The sequence below is a fragment of the Cupressus sempervirens genome, chromosome 9 (assembly GCF_028749045.1).
Source record: "Cupressus sempervirens isolate cs-2001-9-10 chromosome 9, ASM2874904v1, whole genome shotgun sequence".
In the NCBI taxonomy this organism is placed as follows: domain Eukaryota; kingdom Viridiplantae; phylum Streptophyta; class Pinopsida; order Cupressales; family Cupressaceae; genus Cupressus; species Cupressus sempervirens.
Genome location: NC_143126.1, coordinates 332,370,991 through 332,391,747, shown reverse-complemented (window position 1 = coordinate 332,391,747; position 20,757 = coordinate 332,370,991). Strand labels below are relative to the sequence as shown.

At 34.3% G+C, this 20,757-nt stretch overlaps 1 protein-coding gene across 4 annotated transcripts in view; it reads left to right on the top strand.

Moving 5' to 3' along the window:
• Positions 1–20,757, top strand: part of LOC149538699 (uncharacterized) — a 63,055-nt gene that overhangs the window by 17,846 nt on the left and 24,452 nt on the right. For 2 of the 4 annotated variants that reach the window (XM_089800034.1, XM_089800036.1), the window contains exons 5-6: positions 4,000–5,356; positions 5,486–5,626. In XM_089800034.1, coding sequence (XP_089656160.1) covers positions 4,000–5,356; positions 5,486–5,626 — 1,498 coding nt within the window. The remainder of the gene's footprint in view (positions 1–3,999; positions 5,357–5,485; positions 5,627–20,757) is intronic. The other 2 variants (XM_089800035.1, XM_089800037.1) reach the window with 1 other exon arrangement.

The window sequence follows — 20,757 nt, the reverse complement described above, 5'->3', positions numbered from 1 at the left end:
GCCAAAAAGAATAAAAAAAAATAAAAATAAAAAATAAAAAATCAGATCCTGTGTCACATGTCAAAAGTAACTCCGTAGCTGTCCCTAGTCACCTATACCACTTTGTTAAGAAGATGCTCATCTCTTCCAACATCTGCACTGTTGTCATCAACTTCATTTGATTGTTTTGAATGTGTATTGAAAGTTGTTTTATTGATTTCATTATTTTTATCCTAATGCCTTATAGTTATTCTCTCAACCACAGAATCATCTTGAAGTTCCTTTTGCTCCATGGTAATCTCTACGTCAATATTTGTTGCATTCAGCTTCACACATTGCTTGAAAATATTACTGATCAATTCATATGCAGCTGTAGAAACATCTTGATTTTGTCTCATAACAACCAATAATATTGATATAAGAGGCGGAGAGATGATATCACATTTATCAAGGATTAAGATCATAATGGTTTGTATGCTAGAGAATATTTTCTCTTCATGATCCTTACTGATTGTGGCTATGAAACTTTGGAACATTTTGAGGATGAGATCACCACATTCCAAATCAATCATAAGAACAAAACTCCTGACACGAGCCATTAATTCTAGAATCTTCATCATCTTATCATCACAAGAGCCTCTAGTATCTTCTAGCCCATGAAAACTATCAATGATCAGTTGTAGAATCTCCCTCATTATGCAATCTTTATAAGTGACAACAGGAGCTGAGGTCCTCTTTATGTCACTAAGATAAGTGCTAACTGCAAGTCTCACATCTTCATCTGAATGCCTCATCATTTGAGACTGGACTAAAGCAACCAAAGGAATGTCTGTTGCGCACTTTAAACCACTGAAGTCAGATTGGTCCAATTTTGATAAGTGCATTTCTATTGTTTTTTCAACTTCTTAAGAAAAATATTCGTGGATGGAGAACGATTCATAAGTTGTTTTCCCAAACGATAGAGCACACTAATCACTTTAAGAAACTCATTTGAATGTATAGATTTGACTTTTCTGAACAATTTACTGCATTGAACTGTTAAGGGACCCCTATCAGCCATTTTCATTCACTCAATGTCAACACACTACAAGATTCTTAAGGGAATCTTGCCCAAATTGAGACTTAGGCTGAACTTCTCAATAATTCAGTATTCAGAAAATTTGTCAAACATATTGAGAGCTTCAGACTGAATATTTTGATTTAGTCTGGTGCTGGATAACTTTCAGAATTCCACCAGACATGACTTTTTGAACCTAGCAGAGGCACAATTGCAGCCAATATCATTCACATATAAGAGACTACCAGCACTGACCCTTTACATTCGGATTACTCATTGTTGTGATGCCATACAGCTTTGTATTTGTTGATTTCATTCATCAATTGCAGCATACAGTAGATAATCTTTTTAAGAATACACTTTCAGCACCCTTTAACCTGTTACTGAATATCCCACTCTAAGAGGACCTCCAAATGACAGAATGCAAGAAGCTCAACTCACCAGAGGCAAGTCTCTATTCTAAGTGATACTCCAAATTAACTCACTGGTTGGGAATTCAGAATGCTTAATAGCTGTTATACTACAGAAATTCCATCACCATGGAAATCCCAGACACTGTCAAATCCCATTCCATCTGTAACTTAGGCACATATTTTCTTCCTGTAACGTTCCCAACAGGATATTGACCAGTTATCCTTCTTTCCCTTCTAAGAATTTCATAAAACAGTTTACTTGCTAATTTGAACAAACAATTTCAGATATGGTAGTTCATTGTGTTTGATACTTAAGTGCTTTTCAGAAAAAGAATGCAGCACTAAACAGTTGATTAAAATAGGGCACAAGTATAAACTCAATGCCAATAACTTGGATTGCAGAAATACATTTTGGTGAAGATGAACTCAGAGGCATTGTACAGGTGATAACCACAGAACCTATTTACTGTATTAACATATGCTGAGCATACAATCAGAGGTTGTTTAGAGGAAAGAATTTGCTACAACATAGGTCCCTTTCTATTGTTAAACATAATGACTAGCTGGTATCATAGCAATCCTATTGAGTTTCTGAGTCCCATTTGGAACTGAAGATTGCCTCCTATTGCATATGCCAACAGGGCTTCAGATTTTTCAATCCTCAAATGTTCCTTTTGTTTTGTTTGTCTCCCATGATGCTTCTCAACTTCTATCAGTTCTGTAATTGGTTGCAATGGAACACAGCCTGCTACTATAAGAACTGTCTGGTCAGGACAATGGTACATTCACCTGATAAACCTTGCGTGTGAGTGACTGCGGTTATTTAAATTCTGCTCGTGTCCTTTATGATTTTTTCCAGATAGTAAAGGTCTCCGTGAGTGAAAAAAATAGATAGACAACAATGTTAATTTGCTGCTTCTATGACCTGCGACCACTCCATCCCATAGGCAACCATTGGATGTTCATGGGAGTCAGATGAATAAGCAGTTGGTTCAATATTCATACATTATCTTCACGACCAAATATCAATCTCAGAACTATTGCCGTATTTGATAATATATCTACACAAATAAACTTTTATTTCTCCAATATTAAATCTCCCACTATTTATAATGTCCATTCACCATACTTTCATACAAATATTAATGCCAATTTATCTGAAATATATTTGTGGCATAAAGATTAAAAGCTTCAATTTCTGCCCATGCTGCACAGGAATAGGAAAAATAAATATTTTACATGCCAAATATTACAATATGCCCAACATAATATGAAGAATTCTGCTTCACATATAAAATCCCGATAAAGTATTAATATTCGGCATCAAAATAGTTGTCTTCAAAGGCTCTCAATAATAATCACACCAGTAGCTTCATTAAAATATGTAAGTTGCTTATTATAATCTCCACGGAATTATAAATTCATGGCAAAGGAATGTAGTAATCCCTTAATATATTCAACACCTCCTTGGTATTGTTATAAGAGAGCTCAAAACCCGATAAAACCACTGCTTCCTATTTTACCAATAAATATATACCTTTAATTCAATCGGTTTTGATATTTGTTCTTAGATAATTAATCCCATGATTTTAACCATGAAGTGCTCACTTTAATAACACTTTAATAACCTGATTCCAAATGTGGCTAGCCTCAAAAGGAAATTTCCAAAACATTGTGTCCCAGAGATATAAAACATTCAGAATATTTCTCCGTATTTCCTCAACTAAAATTTTTGATACAAACTCATGGGCTGACAGGGAAAACTGCTCTGATACTACTGAAATATCCGCCTAGGATATTACTTCCAGATTTTACCACAACAAATTAACAAATACTTTGCATGTAATTTATATAAATTTATCCTATACAATCTAAAGGAAATAACAAACTGAAATAAGATATGAATATTGCCTTCAAATCTTCAGTAGAGCAACAAAATATCCAGTCGTAGCCACAGAACTTACAGTCAGATTGGATAACCAGAAATATGAATTTGAAGCACAAAGTGAGACACCTGAGCAATATCTCCAATAGACGATGGGTTTCCATCCACTGCCTCCAAGCTGAAGGGTTTCCACCCTCAAATCTATTGAAAGCCAAAACATCCCAGAATTCTCTAAGAGAAGAAACCAAACATAAAACCAAGCATGCTGAAATGAATCTAACATTCTTCTCTTAAAGCCCAATGCAGTGGATCTACATTTTCCCTTTTTAAATCAGGTTTTTAAAATTAAAATGACTTTATTAATTTTTATTAAGCTCCAAATAAGTCATTTTAGTACTTTATGAAGTTGCCATTTAATTTTCTAGTGTTCCTAAAAAAGGGAGATTGCAATTTGTGAGGAGACTGTAAACATATGTAGCACTTTCACAACGTGGAAGAATTGAACATGGTACAGCTGCAAGGCAAATGCAATTTATGACATTCGTTCATCGTATATGCTTCAGTATTTGATGTTATTGTTTTACTCTGCCTTTTTTCTTAACATGCTAATTATGTAAGTTGCTTTTGCTTTGCATGAATGCTGATCTTGTTTATTTCTTTATCAGAGTTCACAAAGCATGTTCAGGCCCTTACTATCAGATTTACCAGTTACATCTTTCTATGCCAAGAAAGCAACTTGTATGCTATATCAAGGAAATACTGACAATTCATCTGTGTCTACTAGTGGCAATGGATGCATTGCTCTTGTTAATAAAGTTCTTGATAATGGTAACAAAGATCTGGAAAGTGAAAGTAGCAAATGTTCGTTTCCTCATGATCAAGTAAAAATTGAAGAAATAAAAAAGACAGAGTTGGAGAATCAGGTAAAATATGTAGTTAGGGAGGAGCCTAAAAATCAAGGTTCACTATATATTTCAGCTCAAACAAACCAATGCTCACTAGATGACAGAATTGTTCAATCTTCTCTGGGAGATGGGAAACCTGAAATGGTCGGAACTAGCCAAGGGGGTCTTAGATCTGAATTTCAAAGCAAGGAAAGTTGTGCATGTTGCAAAGACAGTGACAATTGTCAAAATTGCATTGCAAAAGAAAATGTTTCTGTAGAGGATGTGCTTGGCAATTTACATTTAGAGGGTAAGGCTGAACCGTGTTCTAGGCTTGTTGATTCATTCAAATTATCTATAAATGCAAAAGATAATTTGTCATATCAGGAGGCAGATACGCAGTATAAATTTGATTCACCTAGGAATGTGCTTTATTTAACAAGTTCTTGCAAAGGGTTGAACGATGATGAAGTTGCATCAAATTCAAAACTTAATGACATGGACACACAAAAATTGGAATGTCATGTTTTAAGCCAAGTGAAAATTAGCAGACCACATTTAGAAGATTTGGCACATAAATCAAATGTGCAAGTGACATCTGGCATTCTTACAACTCCTAGAGACCAGAGCGGCATACGCGAAGCTGGGTTTCTTAGTGAGGGTGCTGCTATTGAAGGTTGTATTGATTTGTTTGCTGATATTGCTAGTGATAGATGCAGTGTAAAATCCAAAGCAGGAGAGAATGCTGTTACTGGAACTGAAGGTCAAACAAATCCTCTGAAACACAAAGATATAGAGACCTATTCAGGGAAAGAAATGCTACTTGTTCTACAAGAAAGCTTGTTTGCTAGTCCAAAGGATGAGAAACCAATTGAAGAAACTACACAAACCAACAATCAAGATACAGACTGTCTGTCAAAAGACATGTTAATTTTAGAAACGCAGGAGCAGAAATTTTGCTGCAGGAAAAGCTCAGAATTGTTTGAGAATTCTGAGTGCTTACATTTTGAAAGAAACAGAGTTGATTCAGTAACACAAACATTACCTGCATCATGTAAACAAGTCAACGAGTTTGCAGACAGTGGTGTCGACTCTGTGACATTTGAAATTGGTAACTCATCAAAAGCTTATAGTTTTGGTAATGCTTTATTTCCTTAAAAGCTTATGGGAATGTCTTATTTTTATGAGTATGCATGCAGTCAAATTTTTTATTTCTATAATTTCAAAAATAATAGTTTTATCAACTTTCATTCTGATGCTGTATCAGTCACTGCTAGTCCAAGCAATTTGGAGACAGAAATGGAGCATCCTGCCTCATCAACGCTGGAAGGGAATGCAATTTCACATGGAAATTCAAATTTTCATGTTCCAGAAGCTGACAAAGCTCAACAGTTTAATGTTTCTCAAGGTATGCCTGAGTTTATTTTCATCCCCTCATCTATTATAAAGGCAATTAGGTCATATTAGTTTCCAGATCTTGGTTTCCTTGTTTATACTATTTTTTCAAATTACATTGTGTACTCAATTGATTTGTACCCATGGGCTCCAGGATGGTGAGATTGAGGATAGCAGAATCACCTAGCTAGTAAATTATTGTGTTATACCTTGTAAGGGACATGCAACAAAATATACTGCACAAACTGTTACACATTCATAAAGACAATGATATGCAGGATAACATTCTTCAATTCAGTATGAATAGTGATAATATGTGTCTACATCTTTAGTGGGTACGAAGATGAATGTGTGTGCGCTCCATTTTGGAGGTCATATTTTCAATTACTAGAGGAAACACTGCACATCGTAAATAGAACCACATCCCCTTCTCGAAATGCTTGCATATGGAGGGTTTCAATACACAATTAGTGTCTTGCTTGGCAGAAACCTTAAAATCTATCTTTTAACTTTTTGCCCAAAGTCACTTGTTCAGGTTTGGGTTTTGAAATAGGCCACAGATTGTTTCCCCCAGGGTTTCCAGTATGATTTTGTGTATACGCACATACACATATCTAGAATATATAAATATAGTATATAATATATGTAAATTATATAGTTCAATAATTTTTATATTAAAATATTTAGATTCAATAGATATAAATATAAAATCGATATGAAATACATTTTAAAATATTTTATAATTTTATAATATAACAATTATTTTCTTCTATTAAAAGATTTTTATAGTAACATGTTGACAATAATAAGTACACGCCCAAGGTTGGTACTATTTATGTTAGAAACTTAAGTCCAATGTGATACAATAAGAAGGAAAACATAATTGGTGCACTATCTTACACATACAATCAAAGGAAAATACACATTCATCTTGTAGTGATCTACCTCTGGAGGGTGTTTTTTCCAATTCCGACCTTCTTTTCTCAAATCTGACTTTGAACAGCATATGTAATTTCTGATGTTTTTGAGTTTTAATATTTTCTGTATTTTGAAGTTTTTTTCATTTTTTTTTTGATTTTGTGTTTTTGAGGAGTAATAAGTGCAATACAACAAACCCATGACCAATGCTAAAAGCAACCAAATCATAGATTCTGCTGAAGCAGCTAAATAAATGACGGTTTCAATATGATTCGAGCTACTGCATGCTTCACCTGATGGATTCTAATGCAATCAAACATACAATTAACATTAGACACTAATTTTAAAATTACAACTATTATGCACTATTATCGATGGCCCTTTGATGGGCAAGCAACAAAGCCCTACTGTTTATAATAATAGCTTTCTCAAATATTGAACTACATCTACAAAATTCCTTGCCTCAATCACAATGAAATCTTGGATCACTTCAAAATGGTTTCCACTTTTGATAAATTCCCAACAGTAGCTAGATTGTGATATTGCTATCAGGATTTAATTGTGTAGTTTTTTAATCATACTCATCGACCTATGTTTCATGAGTAGTGATTCACATGAATCCATCTATCATGAGAATGAATTTGTAGCTAGATTACTGTTTGATAAAGTTTGATCTCAATTGCTTCATAGACTTGGCTTATATTTGATCTCAAACTTAGACAACCATTTGATGACTGCCCTCTTAAAGTCTGACAAGTTTTTGTCTCAGTTACTTCATAGGCATATCTAATATACTTGGCTTTTTTAATTTTTAATTTTTGATTCTTATCTAATGTCAAATTTAGACAACTATTTTATGACTGCCTCTTTAATAGTCTGATAAGTTTTGATATCAGTTACTTCATAGAGTTAGCTAATATTTGATCTCAGTTAGACAACTATTTGGAGACTGCCCTCTTTATGTATCAATGTGAATATAAACAAAAAAAAAAACTATTTTCTTCGATTCATTTTGATCTCAGGTACTTCATAGACTTGACTAATATTTGATCCCACACTTGGGCAACTATTTGGTGACTGCCCTCTTTAACTGAATTTTTGCCTATGCAATCAACAACATGAATATGAATGAGAGTATCTATTTTCTACAATTCATGAGTTGAATTCTATTCTATTTTCTCTTTATATTTCTATGCTACGGAAACACCCTTAAAGTTCTAAAAAAATAGTTTCTGTTTTTCCACATTTTTTTACATTCTCTAGAAAATCATATTTTCTCAAAAAAATCTTATACTTTTTGGTTTGCCAATTAATTTACCAACAGTTTTTGCTCCTATGGGTGGTACTAGAAGTCGTCGAGTGTAGTGTGCTATCTTGCGAGCTTGTTATGTGTCTTTGCTATATATTGTGTTTTCTTATTTTCACTGCAGAATCCTTCATGTGTAAAATAGTGTCATGTATGATAGCATAGCACTATCTATGGTACCACTAGTAATTGCCAACAATAATAGATGAACTATGATTCTATAGTATCAAATGGTTGCACTCATTGCCAAACACACCACAGTTAAACATATTTAGCAGCTAAATAACTAAAGGATATGGCTTTATCCATGATAGGCCCCATATAGTTCAGGAGATTAAACCTGCTCAAACCAATTTGAATTAAATAGATAGTGTGTAGAAGTTGAATGACTGAAAAAATTGTAATGAAAGAAAAAATAATTCAGCTCTATGTAGGCTAGCTAAAGCATGTGGACTTTGATGTGTCAATTGAAAGGATCATGAGAAGAGGAAGCACAAATAATGTGTAGAAGTTCTTTGTTGTAAAATTTTAGTTAGTTTGGAACCATTAACATTGCATTATTTATTTTGTTGTGGCTATTTATATTGAATTGCAAGGACAACACTCTAGTTATTGATCAATTTTCTCGACCTTTGATCCAAAATAGTCCAATGATGATCCATAGTCGAATGGGGGTGAACGCAGGAGCTGCAATATGCTATTTTCCCATTGCTAAAATCAAAACAATTAAAAGTAAAATAAGACACATTCATATTCATATTCACATGAAATAAGGACAGTTATAACAACTACTTTATATATTCACTTGAAGGGGTTTAACGAATTTAACAGAATCATACTGGATCTACATATTCCAAACTTATTTATTTAACTGAAGGAAAATAACATTTCTGTTCCGAGTCATATGAAAGACAGTTATAACTACCATCAAGTTAGCTTATCTCATGCATACAATTACATTTCATGTTCAATTGAAAGATCAACTGGTTTAACTGATTTGCTAATACATTGAAAAGGAAAATTGTTCTCTAAGCATTGGAAGGATTGACTAATTTAACTACATTACCAATTTATATATATCAAATAGAAAATACAGAAACATAAAACAAAGTGCCCGATATGTATGCAGATTATGTCCTTGTGTTGTACAAGCCTTGGCACCTAGATGAGAGGAGAAGCATCGCCATGGGCTTAACCTCCCAACCACAGACCCTTAAGTATCCCAACACAATTTCAACTGAGAAAGGCCCTCCCTACCTTGGGATTAGGCTTGGGACCCCATTGTCATGCCACTGAGCATCTTGGTGTTAGAGTGTCGACTAGTCAGTCAGCTAGGCTGTGGATACCTTCCATCAACCTACCTACTAACTGCTAGTGCTTTGACCTCTGGTGATCATAGCAACAAGCATGCCACTAACGTACCTTGGCCAAGGATTTGTGTGGGCACTGTGTACTCGATCACCCACCGCTCGACTTGACAAACAAGATCTAAACTTTGATTACCATGAGCTGACTTATTTATTTGATTTGCTTACATTCATTATTTAATTAGGTACTGATTTCATTCTTTGAATCTTGTAGGATTGGCCTGCTATTCATGGATTATCAACTCACTCCCTTCATCTCGACCTCATTGGTGATCCTTGACGAATTCTTGGGGGTGACCGCTTTTATATAGCGTATACTCCAGCCGTTTCTATTTAGCCCAGCCAGCTTATATCTTTGTGTGTGTGTATTGCTTGTAAAAATTACTTGCTGGCTCTTCCTAAGAGAGTGTAGTCGCTCATCTTAGAGGCATATGAGAGATGCCACTATATAAACTTGTCCTATAAAGTATTATTTTTAACAAATTTTTAGAAAGATCACAAAGAAAAATATTTTGTAATTCTTATATTTGGACTCAACTATTCATGAATAACCAAATAGATTCTTTTCAGAGTTGGAATCTTTCTGTATTACTATCATTCTCCTTTTTCCAACTGAAAATTAAGAATCTCATGTATCGATTTGAGAGGAAAAGAGTATTAGAATGGAAGAATGCATGACCCTAGTAAGTAAGGCCTCCATATGGTAGAAGGACTCTGCAATGTTTGGCTTATAGCACTCGTAGAGTATGTAAGACATGCATCTTATTCTTGTAGAGCTTTGACTTGGCTTGTGACACAGTGTGCAGATTTCACTTACAAAATACTCGTTGAAGGTAGCGATGCCTTGCAAAGATATAGTCTATGTAGTAACTAGTTGGATACAATTGTGGTTGTGAGACAATGATCTATCGAATATGAAAATGCAGAGTTAAGCAGCTGTATGGAGTAATGCGATTGCAAAGCAAAATAGGTAACGAGAGAACATGTGAAAACTGTTTGCCAAAGAGGAAGCAATACCATCGTAAATATGAGGCGCTCCCTTGCATGCTCGGTTACGAGCACGAGCAAGATGGAAGGTGGCACAAGAGTTAGAAGAAAACAAGGGTTATCGGTAAATACTTGGCAAATCTTTTAAAATATAAAGGACCATCAAAGATTATAAGGCCCGACAGAGAAATAAGAAAATATGGCCGCTCATGAAATAATATTAATCCATAGCCAAGGTGGAAAAATAATAATAGCTGCACCCTCTTAATGCTTTAATATGAGGACATCATTGTACTTACTTATACTCATATGTGTATGTACACATATATGTATACATGTTTAAATCCTAAACATATGTATTTTATGTATATGTTCAAAATAGGCGTATACATCTGAATTGATTTACGCACATATGCATATATATGTATGTACATGTATGAGTATATATAGGTATCATGGTGTTGTTATATTAAGACATGCTTTACACAACAAAAGGTTCTCAAATTATAAAGGTAACAAATTTTGTTAATGCTTAGTGATTTTTCTTTTATTATTTAATGATATATGTTAACTGGTTGGCTCATGGTCGCCCAAAGTATACTCTTGCTTGCCTAGCCATCTATCCTTAGTTAAGGTAGTTAAAATTTCATACCTGTTGGCTCGTTGGTGGATTTGGTGCCCCATGTCTAACTCCCTCTTTGGCAATGCTTTCCCCCCTTTGTCGCGCCCCTATAAGAAAAGATTTACCAGTAATAACACATTTCCATAAATCCAAGATAACAAATAATCATCCTCAAATAATATCATAATGATTAACTAACATGTCATCTTTACATAAAATTATAATGAATAACCATATTTCCATTTCAAATGATCATGATATTTAACAAATTGTAAAAGTCAACTGACTTCACATGAAATCTCAACGACTATAATAATGTTTTCAAATTAGGCAAAATTTTGGGTTGTAACAGGAGCTACCTAGGGGTGGTTTGGAAGAGCTTTCTATGGGCTGTTTAGAAGATGAGATCAGTTTGAGGATGATTTGGAGCATTTTTATGGGAGATCCAGAACCATCTAGTTCTATCAGAATGAGTAGAGATGGGGAAAATTGAAAATCGCATTTCTTGGTATTTTCTACATTTTATCAATTGACATTTTTAGAGGCTGTCAGAGAAGATTTTGGGGTTAGTAGTGTTGTTGGAACCTTAAATCAATTGTGAAGGCATGGTTTTGAGGGATTAACATTGGATCTCTTTAATACTTTTCCAACAATGTAATTGGTTTCAAATTCCAAGCATTGAGTTGAAAGCTATTATCTTTCCAAGTTGCGGTGTCTAGTTTTGTACCTTTCTGAACAATATGTAATTTTGTTTATTGTTTTATTCTCCAGAACTCTTGAGTTTCAAATTGGTTGGAATCTTGAGATTTTTGGGATTCTAGATGTGTATAAAACTCATTTTTAATAAGTTAATGGTGACTTTTGATGCATACAACTCTTGTTACAAGTTTTTCTATTGTCTATTTCTATCAACAATTCTTGTAGGTTTATGTATACCTAGTATTGTGACTGAATTCACCATTTTGTTCAAATTAGTGGTATCAGAGCCAATGACTCAAAGACATCTGATGGTGAATACGGGCTATTTGGGTTGGCTCGAAAGAGCATTTTGTGGTTGGTTTATAAGACACAAGCAATTCGAGGATGATCATGAGCAATATGGGGGTGATTCATACCCATCCAAATCTAGCAGAATTAGTATGGATGGGAAAAATGTAAATTGAATTTCTTGGTATTTTGTCTCAATAATCAACATTTTTGGAGGTCTTTAGAGTAGATTTTGGGATCTGTTAATGTGCGTTTTATGACTCACCAGCAATAGAACAAAATATTGAGATATCTTATCCTCTTTTGATAAAAGTCCCAAGTATGCTAAGATTGCAAAAAGATCATACAGGTGACTCCAAGGTTCCTTTTGTTTCAGGTATTGACCATGGATAAGCTCAATTATTGATGTGATTTGTTGTTAATTGTGAGGGGCCTTACATTTGTATTGCTCAAGTTGATTTAGATGGTACCAGAGATGGGAACTATTGAAAGATATTGCAATAGGGTACTTCTTTTTTGATTTTACGACTATGCAAAAAGTAAAAGGAATAGTGTTTATGAATTCTAGTCTAAACCTAAGGGTAATGACAACAACAAATAGTGCTTAGATGGACAAATTCCAAAATAACCAAGGTCCGCTTCACCAAGCTAAACAACTATGTGAGAACTGGTGCAATCTTCAAGGGGTTATGTAGATGATCTTCATATCACAACATACACCATCAAAACAAATAATGCATGCAAAATGATAGAAGTTAAGCATATATAAAGGTGAGGTTCATGCTAACTTTGCACAACAACTTACAATCGATAAACCGTCAAAAGTATGAACCATGGAATTCATCAAAACATCATCACATTATCCATTGATATCAAAACACTCTATCTAAATAGTCTAATGTGAATGAGGGAATAAGAGAACACGCAAACACTAAAATGCTTTAAGTATTCACCAAACTTCAATGCCCTATTATCTCAGTAGCTTTTAGCAACAATCTCATAATTCCATTGCTTACAAATGAGAAATGAGGCCATGATATAGGTCCTCGATTACAACGGGTGGTCCTAGGTCAAAACAATAGCCAAGGGCCAAAGATTATGCCACCTCATTTGTAGTTAGGGGTATAGTTGGAAAAGTGAATCTACATTAATGTAGGGAACTACATGGACCAATGAAGAGAAGACCATCATCTTAGTGGATAATAAATGCCCACTATCCATGACCATTCAAGGAGAGAGTGGGGTGAGATGAATGCCCTCTACGCATGCTTGCTATGCGTTAAATGCATCTCTTCCCAAAATAGCCTATGTTTGACTCAACCATTTGAGTGCGTAGAGTCTTCCCAATATTGTCTCCATCTTGTCCATGTTGACACTAGGTGCTGATTCTTGCTTGAATTTGAAGACTGCCATCACTTGTTCAAAATTTCTCAAGTGGTCCTCCCAATCTAGTTAGAAGCCCTAGGTTGTGCATGACATTGGAAAAGATAGAGAAATTCTCAAAGTCATCCCTCACGAAGGCATTTAGTTTATTGAACTCTTCTAATTTATCTCTTAGGTTGTCCACCATTATTTTATTCTTTATCAATCTTAGTGATAACAAGGACACAAATATGCAAGAGATCCCTTCCTGAATATTCTCGACTACCCTCTTCATTCACTATTGAAATCCTCAAACATTTTTTTGGCCGTGCTCACTACATTGTACATTGGGTAAAGTCATATACATCTCCTTCCTCAACAACTTTACCATCAATTAATGTGTGCTTTGGAGCTTCCATCAAATCTTGCAAGTCCATGGTTACACATCTCTAGATGTGTTCATCTTCCTACAACTCATCTATGCAATGCATCCTGGAAAGGATGATAGCTACTCTATAATGAATTTGCACCAAGTCCTCAGCATGCTTGGATGCCTTCTATCTTAACTTTGGCACCTTGAGCACTCTGTTTGATCCTATCTATACCTTCCACTGAAATAGTCAGATTGACCCAAGGAGGAATAGAGGATAGGCCTTCCTCTCTTACTGAACGAGGTAAGTTGTTTATGTATTCACATAAGGCCTTAATTCAACCCTTTTGTTTTTAAATATGCCTTAGAGTTTTCTCAGCTTATCTACCTTTGTTTGTGCAAAATCATCAAGATATTCTATAACTTGCCCTCAAGAGGCTTGGCCTAAATCAAACTCCATCACACTGTATTCATCTGGAGTAATTAGATCCTTTATGTTATCAGCGGCAGGTGTTGCCAACTGAATGGTTTTGGCTCTAGATTCTCCTTTGATGACTTTTGCAAATTTCTTAGCTTTTCCCTTTCTTTTCTAGATAGTTGACTTGATTTGGAGTTTCTTGCAACTCAAGTGTTAGAGAAACCTCCTTCACTTGATTTCTATGCAGCCTTTGCCTAAACCATTTTGGAACGACATCATTATGATCATCCTGAACTGTTAATTGCTCTTGCCCTTGCACTGACTTGATATAGTTTTCTTCCTTGGCTATAGGAATTTCCATTGTTGTCTTGAGGATTGTTATCTCTTTAGTAGGAACGTCTGCTTTTGTAGTAGGATTTTCTGCTTTGGCCACATGCACCGTTGTTTCCATCATTTCTCTCTCTAAGATAGCGGCTAGACTTTCTTGAGTGGTAACATCTTGTTCTCTGCTTCTTCCTTGTAAAAATTCTTGATAGGCATTGATACTCTCCCTATCTTGCATTGCTCTGACCATGTGATCATCTTGCTCTATTGTTCTGCTTGTCTCTACTTCTTCTCCATTGAAAGGGCCTATCTCTTGTACACTTGGAGTTCGACTAGGTGATGATGAAGCATTCTCTGGCCTCTGCCTCTTCTATTGGGGTTCTTTAATATGAATGTCTGATCTACCCCTCAGTTGTACTCCTTGAGCAGCACTCTTTCCTTTTCTTTGGTATGAACTCCCTAATGGGATTTTTGCTTCTTCCATTCTCCCTTCAAAAGGATGCCTTGATCGCTTGACATCGGCTATGGTGCAACATATTTGCACCGGTTGGATGGGATGTCATTGTTTGCATACACAGTCTATCAGTATCTTTCTAATCGCATTCCTACACCGTACACTATTTGAGTTGTCCAAGAAAAACATTTACTATGAGAACTTTACTAAGTGAAGGCACAAATTATTTTGGAGACTAATAAAATTTTAGATTAAATATGTTCTTTTTATTTTATTTAAATGAATTTATAAATTTTTAATATAAATTTGTTTTTTTAAACTTGTAAGTGAATTTATTTAAGCAATTTTTCTTTAGTATATACTTTTAAATTTAGAAAAAAAATTTGTTTTATTATTTTAAAGAGAATGTATCATGAGTTAATCTTTTTTTCTATTTTAATGAGAATGTATCTTTAGTTTTTTTATGTTCATTTAAACTTTTAAATTGAATAATTTGAGATTAAATACATATACACATATTATAAAGAAGTTGATTATTTTTTAAGTTTCTTTTATTATTGTACATTTATTTGTTTATTATTATATATATATAATTATTGAGGATATTAGATAACTAATTTTTTTAACAAGTTATTTACTTATTTATTTAAGATAATTTGTTATTTACAGAAAAATATTAGCACCAATTATTTAATAGAACTATAATTTTGAAAGAAAATTTTTCTTAACAAAACCTTTGACACTTTATTACTAATAAGTGATAAATTGTCATAGAAGTAAATGATATCATCTAAAAACATTTGCAATATAATCTCATTACTGGTTAAATATTTATAAATATATTTTTAATTACTAATAATAACCTTTTCAGATTCTATATATTAAAAGTCTATATAAAGATATAAAAATGCATCTATAAATATATATATCAATAAAAGAACTATGCTATTTTAGAAAAAATAATTATTAATATTTACAATTGAATGTATAGTGTCTACTAATAATTATTTGTCACATATTAATACATTAGTTTTTTCAAGTAAATTAATTAAACACATATTATATATAAAAATCTTAAAATTATAAAACAAAATAGATAAATAAAAACAATCAAATAAGTATTATAAATTTATTTGATTTTAATATATAAAATGAAAACATAATTAAATTTTGTCACTATTATATATTGTGTGAAAGTACTTAAAAAAAAAAAGTTTTTATATATTATTTTATTTTTAAAATTATTTATTTTGAAATGAACTTATAGATATAATGCAAGTTATCACATTTACAATCTATTATGAAATTTAAACTTACAAATTGCTTAAATATAAAATGAAATATAATGAATACATTGTCAATAAAATAGATGAAAAAATATTAAATTATAAAAAATATAAATTTAATGTTAAGAAGAACAATTTATTTAGAAGTTTGAAAAAATACACCATGAATTATTACAAATTTATTCTGGTAATTAGTTCAATAATTAGTTAAACAAGCTATGCATGTAAGTACTTGACTTATCCTTACCCGACTAATTTTTCATATAAAAAATTACTTAAATAACTTCACTTTCAAAACAATCACATATAAAAGTAAAATAAAATAATAGAATAAGTTAATTCCAAAAACAATATATACCTTGCATGCACTTTTGACAACATAAACTTTCTTAAACCATAAATGCAACATACAAATGTGATTAGATGGATACTATGCATACCAATGGCCATGACTATGTTTATGCAGGCAATGACATCCCATCTAGCTGGTGCAAATATGTTGCACCATAGCACCCCTTAATGACTAGTGCCCCATCAATTTGTATGTTTAACTTTCCTTCGACATCTTTGGCTTGTCAAAATGTCACTTAACCACCATTTCACAGAATCTAGAATTGGTGATAATGTATTGATATTTGACATTTCCTTCCTTGACAAGTCATAAGGATGAGTGGTCCTTTTTCTTTTCGAGTCATATCCCCTTCGAATCATATTCATATCTTCTTCTATTTGATTAGGTACTTGAAAGATCTTGCATGCTCTGGTCATGTTGAGCGACAACTTGCGACACATCCTCTTTCTAATCTCATTTTCATCTGCAAAATAAGGATCGTAATCTTCTCTTGCCTAATAGAGTGGTCGATGGAAGAAATGCAGCTCATCCAATGATCTCTTGACCACCTTAAAATATGAGTTCGTTTCAATCTTATCTTCTCCAATAGAAATTGTGAATTCTAGCCCCAACTTCCTGTTAGAAGTAATAGTCCACCAAGATAATTGCGGGGGGGGGGGGGTGAATCAATTATCCAATTAAAACATTTATCAACCTTAATTAATCTTAACCATTCAATCAAAGTAAACAGCAACCATAACAAGATGTACATACACAATTACACCGGATTTGTTAACTAGGGAAACCCTTGATTAGAGGGAAAACCTTGGTGGGAATGATGCCCACAAAGATATACTGATATATATATATTTCTTGTTAGAGGATAGACCTTATTAGGAGTCTATAAACACATTCAGTACATAAGAGTCCCTGATACGAGACTTTCAATCCCCGTTAGGAGTTGTAGAAGGCAGAAGGACCCACTATCCAACCAACTTCTGGGGCAAGACCACTGAACTTCATTGTCCAACTGATCTCTCAACTATTCCTTGCAGAATAATTGTTCGTACTGTGCTTTATCCTCTTTCCTCTATCTTGTCAACTGGACCAATCACTGTCAGATCTTTTAGACCAGGTCACAAACCTCGGATCCAAATGTCAAACCTCGGATCTCAAAATAAAACCTCGGCAACGAAGTTTTCTCCAACTTCGCCGTGCTCTGCTTATCGTCGCATATCAACTTGTTTCTCTTCTATTTCGCGCTTCGTGCTTCATGCAATCATTACACCTTCTCAATTAATTATTATAGGACCTCATTAAGAACATGTTATACTTAGCGATAACATCGATTAGTCGCTTTGTAACTTGAATAACTTTCTGCACGTGTAATATTATGACGAGCGAGCTAAGCCACGTCATCGCCAACATGTCTTCTACATGCCTTTAACCTTGCTTCTCAGAATAACAACTCTGCTAAGAAATACAACAAGTTTACCAGAACATGCTTCTGTAAACTCTATTTCAGAACAATCTTCACCAAAACTTGCATAACTTCTTCCAGACTTAATATCTTCTGCACTTGAGGTTAGTCGCATATACTGGACACTTAGTAGCATCTCCCGTTAACCTCGCTAGTGAAAGTACTCAAGGATTTGTTCGCACCAACTTGATCTTTACCACTGTTCTTTTGTCAGATACCACAAAAAATTGCTATGTTGACATCAATAACAAACACAGTCATGAATGTAACATATCATCAAAATAATGTTTCTACAATACTCCCCCATAGGAATATCATCAGCATTCATGCTTCCAACACTTCCTCTTTCCTTTTTGAATTTGATTGTAAATTGCCAGTTGTTGAGTGATCTCCAACAAGACCATTTTGTCAGTGGGATATCTCAAGAGTTTATATGGTTGTGGGGAAAATCCTTGTTTTCTAGATGTAGAAGAAAGTAGGAAACTAAATGAACCATGCTCCATACTTCATTTCATTGCCCCAACTGATAGTCTCATTTACGGTTTTCCTTGTTTTCCAGATGTAGAAGAAAGTAGGAAACTAAATGAACCATGCTCCATACTTCACCAATTTTATTGCCCCAACTGATACTCTCATTTACGGTCTCTTTTGTAGAGACTTGACAATGCGTATTGCAAAGGTGTTCATTCTGGCATAATTATCCTTTGCATACAAATGCCATTGAGGTTAACATTCATGCACCTTCAAGCGTTGAGCACCACTCTGAATCATTCTTTTAAACCTCAATTCATTTTGAGCCAGCATATAGATGATGTAGGAGCTCATATAAAACTTCACTGATTGCTCCAAATTCACCATTTGTTCACTCATGTTGTCACTTATCATCGACCCAATCCATGTCGTTGAATCCTAGGACTACATGTTCAATAAGGGTCTGTTTGGTTGCTAGCATAGCAATTGAAAATGAAAATGGGAATGAGAAATTGCAATTCTAGTCTTGTTTGGTTAACTTGGAATTTGATTGGGAATATGTTAATCCTGTGTTTGGTTGTACAAGAGTGAAATTGGAATAGGGAATAGGGATTTAATTTATCTAAACTTCAAGTCTGGCAATGCACGGAACAAATTGCTCAAATTATTCTTTTGTGCATAGAAGTCAAGAAACAAAATTGGCATAGTTCTGGGTATTCTAGGCGGCTTGTTGATCATGTTACTGTTCTGCTTGATTGTAGTTTGAAGAAAACTCAAATTCGCATTATTATGGAAGCCATCCCTCTTGAAAAAAGGTGCAATTTTGAGATACCCCAAATACTCCTCACAACTCCTTTGCTCTTCAATCTCCATTTTCATTGCCCACACTTGCACGGCGAATGGGAACACCAAGTTCTCACTCCTCTAGCACCACCTTTTCAACAGGATAATAAAATGGATATATTCTTTGGAAAAATTATTGGTAAACATTGTCCACTGCTGATTTTACTCTCACATTGCAATACGCTCACATCGCAATCACGCCGCCAAGCTTCTTCAATATGTCCATGTTGTATGGAACATGAGGCTTTGAAGCAAATGCCCTCATAACTTCAGCAATATCCTCAAATGTTAAAGTTGCGTCAGGATAGTTGTTTTTTTCAACCAGTTTTTCAATCTCTTGCATCTTGATGTCAGCTTCTAAATTCATTTGGTAGGCTCAAGTGTTGCTTGAAACAAATAAATTCATGGGGCTCAGTGTTATATTATTAGAGAAATCTATAACTTTCAGAAGTTCTTGTGCCCCCCTATAAACGTTCACAACATCTTTCACAATTTCATTCGAAATCCTGATCATAGGCAAGCTCTGCAAGGATAGAATTTGCCACCACTGTTGCCATCTTCCATACCCCTTGGTACTTAAATTTATCCTCATTTTGGGTAATCTGATTTTTTATCACCATCGACACAGTCCGTAATGCTCTTTAGATTTAAATAATAGCCGTTGCCATCCAACTTATAAGCTTCATCCATCACCTTCCATGTTTCCTTGGCCGATGAAATAGGCACGTAAATAGTTTCCTCGGTGTCTGCGACTCTGCACTTTTGAGTTCCCATCTACTATTAACTTACACAATAGACTCATGCACCTGTCGAAGAGTCCAACACTGACAAATATGAGAGCCAACCTAATCAAAATAGTGCACGACTGTGGCAACGGTTATGATATCCTCGAAAGAATGAGGGTCAACGATGGAGTGCAGTTGTTTGTTGGCCATTGATGATCTCTGATCTTGGGGAGCTTGAGCAAGAAGTCAAAATGAAGGGAATTTCAAAAAATTATCAAATAAGAAAAAGTTAAAATGGTAATAGGAATAGCCTATTCCAATAACAAGTATTTTTGGGAATGGATAAATTCTCATTGTGGGGCTAAAATGGGAATACATATTCCTATTCTCCATTCCAATTCCGTGCATCAAACGAAGAATACAAATCAAATTCTAATTTTCAATGACTATTTTGGTTGTATTCTAGCAACCAAATAGGCCCTAAAGTATCACATCTTTTCTTGAACTCATAGGATAGTGGAATTCCAATATTATACTAAGCATCATGACCAGGTCAATCATCCTGCTGAAGTTCAAGCTAGACGAGCTCCTTAAGCGACTTGGAATGGTGGGATCTGTTCTTCTGCAACCATTAATTGTTTATGACACCTTCACAATGTTGAATCCCAATGGTGAAAACCTTGAGTGCTTGCTCTTTTGATTTTAGTACCATCTTTTGGAATGTAGGGATTCAAATGTTTCTGAAATAGCCAGTGGAGAAAGATTTGCTATGACTTTTCCATTTGAATTGTAGTGTCTCGCACATTCCACAATCAATCTTCGTGTTGAAAGACTAGAAGAAGACCTCTTGTAGCCACAATCCCACTTTTCATAATCTGAGTAGCCAAGTGTGT